Source organism: Lissotriton helveticus, chromosome 7, assembly GCF_964261635.1.
Source record: "Lissotriton helveticus chromosome 7, aLisHel1.1, whole genome shotgun sequence".
Taxonomy (NCBI): Eukaryota; Metazoa; Chordata; class Amphibia; order Caudata; family Salamandridae; genus Lissotriton; species Lissotriton helveticus.
Genome location: NC_136068.1, coordinates 114024893 through 114039954, shown reverse-complemented (window position 1 = coordinate 114039954; position 15062 = coordinate 114024893). Strand labels below are relative to the sequence as shown.

Here is a 15062-nt window from a genome sequence, read left to right as displayed (position 1 = left end):
GGGTATGGGGCTGGACGCGGCGCCCGCGGCTCCTCCGGAGCCGCGTGGGTGGTGTCACCCGAACCCCCGGCCGCATCGTGCGAGCGTCGGGGGGAGTCCGAGGAGCGATGACGCCGCTTGGACTTCTTGTGCCTCTTACCTGACGACGACTTCGACCCGGAGGAGTGCGGCCTACCCTCGGAGCTGTGGTGGCTCCGGGCCCGCGACCTGTCCCTCGACCTCCCGTGGGATCGGGGCCGACTGTCGGAGTTCGAGGCACCTACGGGACCGCTCCCGCCTGGCTTTCGAAGAGAGGGCCCGACAGTCGGAGCAGGCCTTGTCGTCGTGGTCGACGCCCAAACACGACAAACACACGCGGTGAGGATCCGTGACCGACATCAGCCGGTCGCAATCGTCACAATGCTTGAAGTCGGGCATCCCTAAGGCACCGAGTCGGAGTCGAGAGACTTCGAAACAGGAATCAAAAAGGATCAAAAAGTTAGTCAAAAATTGACTAGGGTTACTGGTTTTTCCAGATCTGCGCTTGCTGGCGCGGAAAAAAGAAGAACTGACGTCAGCACGCGGAGGCGGCGTCTAAGTACTCCGACGACGACGGACGCGGAGCCGCAGACGACGCCTACCGACGCGCAAGGGTACTGCTACGCAAAATTTTCCGGATCCAGTCTGACGCCTGGGGATATTCTAAGGTAAGGAATCTAATACTAACGTGTCTCTTTCAGATTGATCTATACAAAGGGTTCTGCTGCTGGCCTTGTTTATAGGAACGAAAAGTGGATCTACCAAATCCCCTAAACTTCCTAGTGGCAGAGCCTCTAGCCTGCAGGCCCAAAGACCTTGCCGTTGCCCGGCTATCTTTGAACCTCTCCAAGGCTACATCCGCTTTTTTCCCCAAAGAGGCCTGTCCCGTCAAATGGCAAGTTTATTTAAGTAGATTGTACATCTGCTGAAAAATCAGAAGATTTCAGCCATGCGGCCCTTCTGGTGGCAACAGTAGAGCCCATAATCCCGGCCACAGAGTCCGCCGTGTCCATGCCACTCTGAATTACCAAGCGGGCTGCAGCCGGAGTATCAGAGACTACCTCATTGAAGTTCTTTCTATCTTCCTCTGGAAGCTTAGATGACAACTGTTTCACAGAGTCCATCAATGCATGAACATATCTCCCTAGCAGGCAAGTAGCATTGGTAGATTTTAGAGCCATGCTACCCGAGGAGAAACTCTTTTTTGCAGACTGATCCAATTTTTTAGAGTCTTTATCCGCTGGCACCTGAGGAAAAGAACCTGCAGACCTATTGGAACAAGCGGCCTGCACAACCAGACTTTCCGGAGAAGGATGTGAAGAGAGAGACTCAGGGTCACCAGGTGCCACCCTGTAACGTCTTGCCACCGACCTGGAAACCGCAGAAGCTGTCAAAGGTCTCTTCCAGACCTCCATTATTGGCTCAGTCTAAGCCTCAGTGAATGGAAGTGTAGGCTCTATAATAGATGAAGGCGAGTGTAAAACCTCTTAGAGGATGTTAGGCTTGTACTCAACAGTAGGCAAAGTCAGATTGAGCAGATCCGCAGCCTTCCTAATTACAACATGGTAGGGTGCCACGTCCTTAGATGGTGCATCAGAAACTGAAGGCAAACCCCACTCAGGAGAGAGTTCCAGGCCACTAGCACTATGCAGGTCCTCAAAACAGTCCCCTTGATCCAGAAGTTCTCCTTCCTCTACTTCAGGATCTTCATACTCCTTTTCCTCCATGAGGCACTACGCCCTGCGCCTCGACCACTCCAAACGAACCGAAGTCGACCGATCCGGTAAAGACTCAGACGGAGCCTGAACCGGCGTCGAACGAGGAGCCGGGGCAGCTGGAGGACGAGACTCACGAACAGGCGTGGCACCTCGATCCAACTCATAAGATCGTTCCGGAGTCAGCGAAGCCGTATGCGGAGTCGACGACCTCGGCGGCGCCGTACCGAGTCAAGGTGTATAAGGCGTCGGCATGAACGGCATAAAAGGTGCCGGAGCGTAAGCTTGAGGGACACCCAAGTTATAAGACAATGGACCCATGGGATCAACCGGTACAGCAGTGGGGTACATTGCCCTTGCATAAACGCCAAACATAGCATTAAGGAAATGTGAGGGGTCCTGTCCAGGACCAGGAAAGGGAGGGTACGAACCCATCGGCTGCTCCGGCATCGGTTCATCCTGGCCCTCTTGATTCTCAGGGTCTTCCACCGGAGTCGGAGCCCGAGGAATCTCCTCATCTCCTTCATGCTCCGAAGAGTGGTGCGACTCCAGATCCAGTTCTTGCTCTGGAACCGGGAAACCTCCAAGAGACTGCAAAGGAGAAGGAGACAGGAAGTCTTTGAGATGTTTTCAAGACTTCCTTTTCGAATCCGAAGACTCTTTGCCAGAGTGATGTCTAGAGCTATACTTCCTCCTCTGGTGCTTCTTCGAGGAGCCCGAAGCATGACCCGAAGCCGACTTGGATCTGGACCTCGACCTCACTCTGGACCTCGATCTCGAAGCCGATCTCGACCTTGATCGCGACTTCTGCCTCGAACGTCTAGACGTCGACCTGCGAAGACCTTCCAGCCTCTCTTCCTTTCACCTTCGCAAGCAGAAGCTTAGCCTCCCGCTCTCGTAAAGCCTTAGGGTTCATCTTGAAGCAGGATCGACAGTTTTTAACATCATGGCCCGATCCAAGACACCACAAACAATCGTCATGCGGATCAGTAATTGACATCATTCGGGTACAAGATCCGCACTGCTTGAACCCCGTCTTCCTCTACGACATCCTCGGTGAAGAAGAGACACTCAACAGAGAAACAGTGACACAAAATAGCAACAAGTTACTATCTGAATCACAGAAGATCCCAGAAACCGTTAGCGTCGACGACGCGGAAAAAAGTGAACCGACGTCATCACGCCGACGTGGGTCTAATAAGGAGTCAGTGACGTCAGACGGAGTCGCGCGCGATGCCATGCTCCTATGACGTCGTCCATGCCGGCGTTCAACTAAGAATTTCCTGAACGTTGCTGGCGCAAGGGGGATATTCACAAAGTGAGGAATCCACAAGGCAGATTTATCTATCAGAAAGATATATATTGATACTACATTTACTGTCACTTTCTAGATCAAATAACCTGAATTTTGGGTAGCATTCTGAATATCCACAAAAGGACAGGAATTATTTGTCCTATATGTTTTGAGTAAAAATTCTATTTTCTAAAGGTGAGCAATCATATCTTGAAATCAGTGATGTTTTTTCTGAGAATGTAGGATTAGGTTAATACGAAGCTCCATTGAGATCATTTGAATTTCTCATTAATGAAGAATGAGGCTCTTGGGCACCCTACAATGGGTTTAGAATGTTCAATAGGTAGCAAAAATCTGTTGTTGTAAAGTGTTAACGGATAGACATTTCTGTGATGTTATGATGAATCATGTACATAGAAGCTTGTGGTACAGGGTACATTAGAAATATTATTTGTATTAGATTGCTTTGTATTGTGTTCAGTAATTAATGTATTAGTGATTATTGTTTGTACTCTTTTTCACAGCCCTGAGGACGTCCCTGAATGGGACGAAACACGTCGGCTGTTGATTATACTGTGACCATTGATACCTAACAGAGAAAATAAACAGAATATTCAATACAGAAGAAGTTCTGGAAAATGGTTATTGCAAATTTATGTTATTGTATTATATGTTGTGTTACAAGTACGCTCCTTCCTTTGTTGATTTATTTATATGGTATACGGAGGTAGTGCTGTGCCTCCGAGGGTGGTGAGCGTAAAAATATAAATCACAGAATTGCTCTTAGGTGCAGCCAAGCAGTTGACCCCCCCCATGGTCAGTTTCGTGCTGGGGGTAGTGGTTTAGGGTAGTGTCGTGCAGGGTAGTGTTTTAGCGTAGGGACCGGCTTGGGACTAGGGGCAGGGTCGTGCTGGGGGGGGGGGGGGGGGGGAGTATTTTAGGTTTTAGGGTAGTGATGTTAGTGTAGGGTAGTGTTTTAGGGTTTAGGGTAGTGTTGTGGTGTTTGTGTAGGGTAGTGGTTTAGGGTAGTGTCGGGGGTCGTGAAGTGTAGTGTTTGAGTGTAGGGTCCAGGCAGGGGGAAGGTTGAGTAGGGGGTAGTGTAGTGGTGTTTAAGTATTGTAAGGTAGTGTAGTGTAAGCATGATTTTAGGGTGATGTTTTTAATTAGCATAAACCATAGTACATTTATAACCATTTGCGTTATAAATGCATGCGCAGTTAAAACTTGTGAAGTAATGGTTTATGATAAGTAGAAACATCGCACTAAAAGCATGCGAAGTAATGGTACGCGAAGTATCGACATACATTCGTTAAAATTAGATGCTGAAGCCCACATTTGTCAAATATGCTATCAAAAAACAGAAAATAAAAAAATAAAAAGTGCGATTTCGATGGGCTTGTAGATACAGATTTAAAGAAAATGCACGTTTTGAGATATTGTTCTCAGCAAAAGATATTAAGGGCCTAATTAGCCAACACTGTTCTGTGAATAGGTGTAACTTGCAGGAGTAAGTCAGTAGTATTCCTGGTTTACTCCTGGAATTCAGAAGCAAGTAGTACTCCAACAGTAGATCACAGCAAAATAAGTGTTTATCAGTTTTGGGCAAGACCAAAAATAAAAAGCATCTGAATATTTTTCTGCTCTCTCCGGAAGCAGCGGATATTCTCCAAGCGTCTGAATCACTAGGAGAAACATTTTTATTAGAGAAATTCTAGGCAATCTAAACAGCATCATAATTAAGTGAAAGCCAGCTGTAAAAGTGGGAGAGAATTACATGAAAAAACCAAGTATAAAAGAAAACATCGACAGTCCTGGTGGAGGTTACATAAAGTGGTCATACTGCATACTTATTCCGTATTACATCAAATTGAATGATTATCTTATGCCACCCTTTATCTTACCTTCACAGCTAAAGGGAATTCTAGCAGCTTTGTATAGCAGGCAGCTCTGTTGCTGTATAATTTGGCATCTTGAGGATTACGTTTAATGGCTTCTGAATAATGTTTCATTGCTAGGGGATAATCGCCTAAAACAAGAAAATACCCCACAAATCAGCACATCAACAGGGTGAACCAAAGACACTGTGCAGGAGTATAAAAAAAATCCTTTAATTTTACTGCTTTTGATGATACAGTCAATTTTACTTCTTCTGGTAATATGGTCTGGAACAAGAAATATACACTAATCTGTGACAGCAATTTCAGTGACCAAAAAGATTTGAAGGACAGCTCAACTAACTCACAAGGAAACCACACTGTATTGAGGTTGCCAACGAGCAGCACATTAAAGTGCCTCTACTACTTATCACTTCGTGTCATGTTACAATTGGCTTAGCATCAGACTAGATACAACTCAGTTCATTACGATATGTCAAATTACACATTAAAAGCTTTCTATACCAGATACGATTTGTTCATATTGAGTTCATATTGTACCCGAGATAAAAAAAAGAAACAAAAAAGAACGTTTACCAAATATTTTCCCACAACTTCAACCATAATGTAACAAGGAACAGGTTGTGACCACTCCATTCAAGTCAGTTACGCAGTCCATCTCAACAATTAACACATAACAAAGGCGAGAAAGATCAAGTAACAAAAAGAGGCTTGTAGAGCTTTTTTTCTAAAGGCATAACACATACCTTTCTGGAAACATTCATTGCCTATGCTCTTTTCCTCTAGTGCCAAATCAGGATTGATGTAAGCCATTCTCTCTTGTTCCTTTAAGATCTTCTCAGCCTGCAAGAAAAGAGATACTTAACACCCACTAGACCAATCTTTGTACTTAAATATTATAAAGCACCTAAATGTCAAATTCAGACACAAGCACACGATCATAGAAAATAAGATCATTAATGTATGTGTTGGGAGGACTGTTTGGAGGGAGGACTGTTTGGAGGGAGGACTGTTTGGAAGGTGAGTGTCCTTTCACAACTTCCAACTCCTGTAAGAAGGCAAAAGAAAATACATATGTTTAGCATCTAATACCCTGTAGGTTAGAAATATAAAGTATGCAATTTCTCTAGCATTTGTATATTTATTAGACTCAAATGATTTGAGTCATTCTGTTTAAGCTTGGCTCTTAGAAGGCATCCTAAAATTATATAAAGTGTGAGCCTACTGTACTCATGTCTGGCGAAGAAGAAAGGGTTGCATTTGAATTGATAAAAGACGAGACAAAAAAAGTACCTTTTCTAGTTATCCAGCTTATGAATATTTACGGAGTAAGACCCAGGATGCCTCTATTGCCTCTTGGACGTATCCCGTCCTTGGCGATTTTGTTTTCCTCGATTATTCGATCAAGAGAAATTCGAGCACTGGCTTTGTCTTTGTTGACAAGGCTGGCGATATTGTTGTGAGCCTGATCCGTACGATGGGTATCGGTGCTGCTGGTAAGAGCCTCTGTACGTAGTACTCTTACCTCTGGCACCACTGAAAGGAGCTTTTCAGTACTGTAGTGTACCCAGAGACCTCACCTTCTCGGTATCCTTCTTGATATCCTGGAGAGTGTCATCGATTTGTTTCCCGAACAACGCCTCTCCATCAAAAGGTAGATCCAGGATTTTATTCTGGATTTCAGGTCTGAACTAAGTCGCCCTGAGCCATCCCTGGCGACGAAGAACTGCAGCACCAGCTAGCGATCGAAAGGCAGTTGTGGCCATGTCCATGGCACAATCAATTATCTCCATTGACTTTGCCTCCCCCTCTTTTAAAATGTTCCTTGCGTCGCCTTTTTACTCCTGAGGTAGTTTATTCAGATGGGGCGAAATGTCACACCATAGTTGGCGATCATATCTGCCCAATATTGCCAAGGCATTTGCTGCCCGCACCAACAGACTAGCCATAGAAGAAAATCTCTTCCCAGCGTGGTCTATCCTCCGGCCTTCCTTATCTGGAGGAGTTGTTAAAGAAGCTGATGGGTTGCGCGACTTCCTCTGTGCAGCTTGTGAAATCACCAAGTGCGGTTTTGGGTGCCCTGTCAAAGACGCCAGACCATCTCTGGTGCCTTGTATTTCTTTGAGGCGCGGTAGTACAGGGACCACTATAGCTGGCTTCTTCATTGTTTTAAGGCCTTCCTCCCAAACATGCTGAACAATGGGGATAGATCTAGTAACGTTCTTATAAGGCTCTTTAAAGTCATAAAAAACACTCGGTGGCAACAGAAGGCATTGGAAGCTTGAATCTGCTAGAGGTCCTCCATCAACTTATGGAACCCCCCCCGATATCCACCGGAGGAGAGTCCACCGGATCCGGACATGGTGAAGCTGGGTCTGGGATGACCTACTCGTCCCATTCTACGCCTTGGTTAGGTCTACCATCAAAGTCTCGATCCTCATCCGAGGAATCATCGTGAGTGTTCAGTGGTATTGAATGTACCTGTGGAACCGATTTTGCGGCTGAGATATCACCTGAGCCAGCAACTCTGGAGAAACCAGTGCAGGGGTCGTAGGGACCGGCAGGGCTTGTGCAGTTGGAATAGCAGCAGGCTGTGAACATCTGGATTTGTAATCCTGCAGCATGTTGTGGAGATCCTGCAAGAGCGAAGATGGTACACACACCATCTCTTGACTCGTATACTCCTGTGGCTGAGCAGAATGTTGATACCCACACTCCTGCAGGTACTCTCCTTTGGAATCAGTCTCCTGACGTTTTACTAGAAGCTGGAAAGGACTGTTTGCATATCTATACGAGACCTGATCCTCCTCATCCGAGTCGTCATCATCCTCTTAACAGCAGAGCTGGAGGCAAGGGGGTAACTCTCCTCGGGGACGTCATGTCAGGTGTAATCAGTCTCATGGAAATAGTGATTCTTTCCGTCGACGACAGTATTGTCGACGATCCCGTCGACGATGGAGTTGTTCCTGGTAATGCTGCCGTCGTCGACGGAGTAGACCTAGTCGATGAGCGAACTATCGACGATGGAGGTCGTCGACGCCGAGACAGTCAACGCCCCTGCTACCGTCGTCGTCAAAGTTGTCCTAGTCGAAGCCCTCGACGACGATACTGTCGTCGTCACCGTCGGCAACGAAATCTTCGTCGTCGCTGCCGTCGTCGCTGTCACCATCGTCGACGTCGATCGTACAGTCGACGAGCCTGTCGACGGCACCACTTTAACTTTGGGCTTCAACACCTTCGTCGACGAAGCCTTCAGCTGCATCGTCAACAACTTGGAACTCGTCAGACTTCTCAGAAGACTGAGAAGATTAATTCTTGAAGGCTGGAGCAGGGTTCGTCCCAGAAGAAGGTGTAGTAGGTCTCTCCCTCTCCTTTTCACCGTGGTGAGGAGATTCGACTGGACCTTGGCTCTCTGACTCTCTGGGGGTCTTTTTTGAGGCCTTAGATGGACGCTCCACAGAAGGTGAAGGGGAAACCCTACCCTTTTGACTGACCTTCTTGAAGATGAGGCTGAAGAAGAGTCTTCACGGTCACTGAAGACTGTGTCCTTTCTGGACTTCAACTTATGGAGCCAGGTTAGAAGCCTACCCTCACGGTCCCGGAGGGTCTTGGTAGAAAAGGTGCGGCAGATCTTGCAGTCGGCAGCCTTATTATCAGGATAGAGGCAATATATACAATCTTTATGCCGATCCTCAACAAACAATCTTTTCTTGCCACAGGTGGAGCATGGCTTGAAAAGGGCCTTCTTCTCCTTATAAGACATCCTGGAAAGGACAGCCAACAATTCTGAAGAGAAATTCTGAAGAAAACACTTGAAAAGAGTCGAGATTGTGCTTAGGGAGTCTCCTTTGAGCTCTGCTCAATGTGCAGTAGAAAATCTGAGGCTCCTTCAGGAGGGTGCTAAGGGGTGAGGCTCTTCTGATTGGCTGATGATTAGTTTGGTCTCTTTTACAAAAAGAGGCGGATATGCTACAAAAGGGAATAAGGCGTAGGCCTTTCCTTCTCTTTTGTACCTACTGCTATGTTATTTTTGGTTACCGAGACTCCCATTATGACGACGGGGAATGATACAAAAGCATGGGAATCTATGAAAGTTCCAGTACTGGGGAAAATTGTGGTTCTCCTTCAGCACTAACTCTTTAAAAACTTTCATATCGATTTTAAGTAAACTGAAAGTAGTATGACAGCGAATTACATGAAAAGAAGTCCAAGTCCCTCACATGGAAGATTTCAGAGCACTGCTTAGAACATTTGGCGAAGTGAGTTCATCATTTGTGTCTGTATAGAAAGAGTGGAAATTTTGGCATGTGACTGCCTAAACAACTAACTGAAGTGGTACATTCCAGAAGCAGGTGTAACTTACACAAAGTACTGTGAACTTGAATAATAAAGGTCTATTAAACTTTTTTCTATCTAATCCTTATGCAGACTGCCATTCAGGAGGCTATGCCTTACTCATAAAAAAACCTTTCCCCTGCTCACTTGGTTATAAGGTACTCAGTGTTAATGGAGAGCGAAGCCATGTTTGTCGTGAATAAAGGGTGTGGTTGTAACCATTTTGGGCATATTTCAATGTGAAAACTCAAGGAAGACTCGTTAGTTAAAGCCTTATATGCTGACAACGTCCTCCCTACATCTGCCAGAGGTGGGAGAGCAATATAATATTATATAACAGGAGCATGCCACCCCTAACTCTGCTGATTTGGACGGGTGGGTGGGAGGGAGGGAATTGCAGGGTTTATCTACCCTTTCCACTGACACTTTTAAAGTGCGGGTGGACTCTAATTTTCACCACCACTCACTTTGCTTTGGGATGAGAGGGAAAATGTGCTGCACCCTTCCCCCTTCCCCAAACATGCTGGAACAGACTATTAGCGTTTGAACCACCCACGCTATTTAAGTGTGGGGTTGTGATCTTCAGGGTAAGACTTCAGGAGGTAGGGCACGCAGGGGGCAAGGGGCGTTCAGGGGGGGGACCTAAAAGATTACAATGGGATGGGAAAGCATAGAGGTACTTGGGTGAATAGATGAGAACCATGGTCTGTTGGGGGAAGTGTCTGAGGGGGCACAAATACGATGGGCACAAAGACTGAATTCCTCACCTTGTGAACACCAGGAATCAGACTGGACCCAGAGATTTTTTTATTTCCCCCCACAAATTCCCTCGCGTGCCAGTAGGCGGTGTCATGTGGCTCTGCATAGACTGTCGCACTGTGGAAAGTATGCCGGAGCCACATAAAGCTGCTACCTCTGTACACTGTTGTCCGTTTCTTTCGGAATTCTGGCACCACAATCAGATGCTAGCAGAGGCCTTAATTAAAAAGAATGAACAGTGTGCAGATCATTAAATGGGACCATTTAAAAGATGTCCATTCTACCGAACCAGGAGGATGAAGGGCTGGTGATGTATCTGCTGGACTTTAACAGACCTATATTGCTTAGAAACTTGTGAATTACTCTCAACACTAACTCTGTATACCAATCTCAGTGATGATCTGTCCTGGGAACATTTCACTACTATGTGAATGCCCTTCCCAATAATTCTGTCCCCTCACGAGTATGATTTATCAAAGTTCCAATGGCATAGTTAGGAATGCTTCTTGTTCAGAATACTAATAAGCAAGAGTGTTGTAACTTGTTCTTCTGTTTTTATGATTGTCGTAAGGTGACCAGGATTAAAATGTCAAGTGAACCGGAGACAATTTTGTATGACCAAGCGTTGCACCCAAAATTAGGCATCTTTGCTGGAAATACGCCAAGTCAGTGAATGTTAGTAGGGGACTGTGCAAATATTTTCCCCTCTCACGACTCAAGAGCTCCACAGAGTGTGCGTGTGTGTGAGCCTACACCATACATAATAAGCGGTTATTTGGCGATGAAGCACACCACCTGGTGTGATTAATAGTCCTAGCATACTGAAGTAGCAGGCAATTCAACAGGTGACTTATTGGAATTTCTGCGGGCAACTAGTCCAAGTTCTAGCCTGCCCAATCTGTCCTTTTCTTGTTTGTTTTAGGTTAGTCTGATTAACGAGGGTGAAAAGGCGCTTCTTACAACTCTCCCATTGGCTCCTTTATTAGGGGTTACCAGTACTACGCCCGTCAAACTGAGTGGCAACCCCATATGCCATGAGGTTTATGCCCAGTCAACTCTACAGATAGGCCCAGCAGCAATGGAGTCCATATATGGTCAGTGCCCAAGGAAGCAATGCAACACAGTACACTGCCTAAGATACGGCCAGACCCAGGCATGAATACAATACACCTTGTGCAACAACAGTGAAAAAGCCATTAAATTGGGTCTTTAATGTTCTATATACCTTTAGGGCTCCTGCTCAGTGTCTAGGTGAACCTCCAGTTGCCTCTATTCTAGGCCACTCACCTCAGGGAATCAACAGCTGGCACATGAAGGCCCTTGAATACTTAGCCTTCTGACGCGTATGCCCCTTCACCTCAACAGGATACTGTATGTAGCTCCTGCCACAACTAGGGCACCAACCAGGAAGGGGTAGAGTACCACGGCCACAGGCTCACTTTCTTTGCCACCTTCCGGGGCAAAATCAGGAAGCAGCCAGAAATCTTAACTTGTGTCATCACTGCTTTTATGTATTGGGGGCCCATCTTCCCAGTGTAATTACAGAAAGATCCAATGCACTGCCTACAGTGCAAAATTATTTCATTTACTGGTTTGTTTTTTGGGTACAGGATGGGCGAAATTTCTTTTTTCCTCCGTCATCGTCCAATGAAAGAAGTGAAGTATTTTTGTCACGGAAATGCCCTCCTCAAATGACCTTGTGCATCACACTGCTACAGCAACTAAATACGCATGTTCACCAATGAGTAATGGCATTAGGGAGGAGTCCAGTAAATGAAACCACAATGTGGCAAGAATATGCTGTCCTCCGAATCCATCAGTCTGTCTCGTTTAGAGTCGAGAGAACTGCTTTCTTTCAGCAGATGTAGACCCCAGTGGCTCAGCCGCTAAATCAACCTCAGATGACCTGTTGGATAAGGGGCAGTCTGAGGAAAGGAATTACACTGTCTGTTATGTGGGAGGAGGGTGTGATACCCTTTTGTCTGTCCATCACTGCTAGTTAAAAACCGGTGGAGAGTAGATGTTTTGTTAATGGTGGTCAAAAACCACCATGACGCCACCCCCCTATCAAGGTACTAAGATCACTGCTGAGCCATTACTGAGCTTTAAATCTGGTGGAAGATAGTTTGTCTGGGTGGTGAACGTAATGTCCTCCGCCACCCTTATGGGCTATTCTCCATCCGCCAAACTTTCAATCTGCTCCAAAGTTAAGAGGCGATAACCAATTCTCCCCATTTTTCATATGTAAAACTTCTTCTGGTCGAGTTGCATCGGTTATCAGTCAAATGACCAAATATTTTTAAGTCACTTTTCCTACTCCATCACACAGTTCATAGCACAACCTGAGCCACATCGGTTTTCAGTGACAGCTTCTGTAGGATATTCCACAGTCTACTGTCAGATCTGCTTCAGAAGAGCTCAGAGAGCACAGGTGGGGTTGTTTCAAGACTTTAACCCCCTTTTCTTTGGAACAATCTTCCTCTGTCCCTCTGAGATATCCTTCCTCTTTCAGAGTCGCACTGCACCCTTAAAATACATCTTTTTCAGATCAAACCATGTGGAAACTGTGCTGTGCCCTTCCCTAAAGGTAACAAACAAATTTGGCATAGGAGCGCTTTTTAAGTATAATAGCATAACAGTTCTTTATTTTTATTCCAGACAGCCCAATGTGGGCCCATAAAGATGGGACCATTGGACATGTAAATGAATAGATCAACCCAATTTAGATTAGTTTTAGGGTTCAATTATTTCATCCAAAAACACAAATGGGGAAATAAAGATTACCCTCAGACCTCCTTGCAGATCCACATACCCAGCACTCACCCATGGGAAGCTTCCGAATAATACTGGGACAGGAGGTTATTCAACCCCTGCAAAGGGTAGCCAGACACTGGCCTTGCCTGTTGGCAGGAAGCTAGCAACCATTCAATTCTTCATGGGGGATACAGGGTACATTAATTATATGATTTGCTCACAAAGAACCTCAATAAGGGTTGCATTCCATTACTATGTTAATTACAAATCTTACATTAGAGGCATATTTTTCCTTTAATACTAGTTACGATCGCCATCCCAAAGATATGCCATAGCACTCCTCTTGGTGGGGAACGGAGGCAGACTTCACCATTTTCTCAATTTCTAATTAGCGATCAGTAAAAAAGCGTTAGTCATGTTCTAGTTATTTTCAGTATCTTCCCATTTAACCCTAGGCATTCACCCCAATGTGATGCTTTCTAGTGACCCTGGAACTTGAACACTTGTAATCTTTTCTACTTCGCTCAGGGCCCTTTCCCAAAACTCATAAAAGTTTGAACATCCCCACATAGCATAGAAGATTGTTCCTCTATGGTCAAAACTTGCCAGGTTTCGCTATAAAATCTGCCGAGTCCAGCCGTAATGCGATGTCACCTAAACACAAACTTGCTCTCGCTCTATGCCACACGCTTGTGATCCCTCTGCATATTAACCAGGATCATCTCTATACTCACCTGCTGGCACTTCTTCAGTACATCAGGTGTCCTGTGTTCTGCCAGACTTTTATTATAAAACTGAACAGCTTCCTTGTATTTCTCTTCCTTCAAATAAGAGTTTCCAATTCTTGCGTATGCCCTAAAAAAGAAGCAGGACATTGACGTTAATACACCAACTCTTCAAAGTTAACAAAGGGTCTAACAAAGACAGAGAACTAAATAGTTCACCCACTGTGCAAAGAAACTTAAGCGGAGTTTGAAATCGCAGAAGGACAAAATTAAAGGCACTAACCTGGTGTCCATCCACATTCACTGAAGGTATAGGATTTTGACTCAAAGGACGGTGATTTAAAACCATCTGACCGAGATATATAAAAAAAAAAGACTTAAGCTTTTTCAACTCTTAGGACTAGGCGACCCTTCTCCAAGTTTTTGGACTGATGCTGCTGGTTACTAATTCTTTAATGCACTGTGCCCCACCATCCAAGCCCCAGTGGATGAGCTGTAACCATCAAAATATGTGTACAACTGGCTTAGTTAACTTGCCTGCAAGACCACAGTATATGGGACAGGAGGTGCCCAGGACTTCAGCACTTAATTGTGCCACCACTTTAGTGACAAAGGTGGAAATGTGACTATGCCTGCCACTGCAGACTAGTTGGACAAAGTTTAAACTGCCAACTCGAAACCTTCCTTTTTAACCACATCGAGGCTGATGACAAGCTCAGCTCGTCATGAGGTACACCTCTCGTACGCTCATGACGAGCTGAGCTCGCCATGAACCGCGTTTTTTCTTTGGATTTTTACCTGGACACTGAAAACACAAAACTGAAGTGTCTTATTGGCTAACATGGAGTTTCACTAGCCACCACACCAACTTCCAATTTGAACTACCAAAGATATTACTCCTAAGTATCAAATTAATTGTTACATTAAACGAGACTCATTGCTGCGATCGAATTCACTTTTAATAGAAAGGTAACTTTAAAATAAAAAAATGAATAAATAAATGCCCCCCCTCCCTTTTTGGTAGCCTTCTTTATCTATCTGCAACCGTTGTCATCTGATACAGCGTGAAGCCTGCCTGTTCGGAAGTGTGACGTGCTCCCAGGCACAGGGAGCAAAGAGTTGTTGGTGGGAGATGTCACCACCTCCAGCAAGAGGTCTACTGGAGTGTAGCCACAGATGGCCCAGCTTTAAAGACCATCACACCTCAATAGGCCCACTCCTTTGTGTAGGCAGACTGACTGCCATCTCAACCAGAAGGACAAATACCATTTCAAACCCGTTTTCTAGGAGTGTATCATTATGCTGGGTATTTATTTATTTTGAAAGTTTTATATAGCGCGAACCAGATCTTTGCAGCTATCAGAGCGCTTTACAGACGAAAGGAACAACGTGTGAGTAAATAACAATTGGGGTGGGGAAGGTACATGTGGGAGCATAGTCAGCCAGATACATCAATAATGATACAAGTACAAATAAGTGATAGCGTTACGTAGGTCAATAACACGAGTCATACAAAAATGCAAAAAAAAAAAAAAAGATCAGTAGAACTGAATGGTACAGCGTCTGT

The 15062-nt window shown here is 45.3% G+C and overlaps 1 protein-coding gene across 1 annotated transcript in view; it reads right to left on the bottom strand.

Annotated features, from left to right (window-relative positions):
- The window catches only part of STIP1 (stress induced phosphoprotein 1), a 199906-nt gene that overhangs the window by 57692 nt on the left and 127152 nt on the right, over nt 1–15062 (bottom strand). The window contains exons 8-10 of the mRNA XM_078651644.1: nt 13505–13625; nt 5669–5765; nt 4929–5053 (exon numbers count right to left, since the gene is read on the bottom strand). Coding sequence (XP_078507770.1) covers nt 4929–5053; nt 5669–5765; nt 13505–13625 — 343 coding nt within the window. The remainder of the gene's footprint in view (nt 1–4928; nt 5054–5668; nt 5766–13504; nt 13626–15062) is intronic.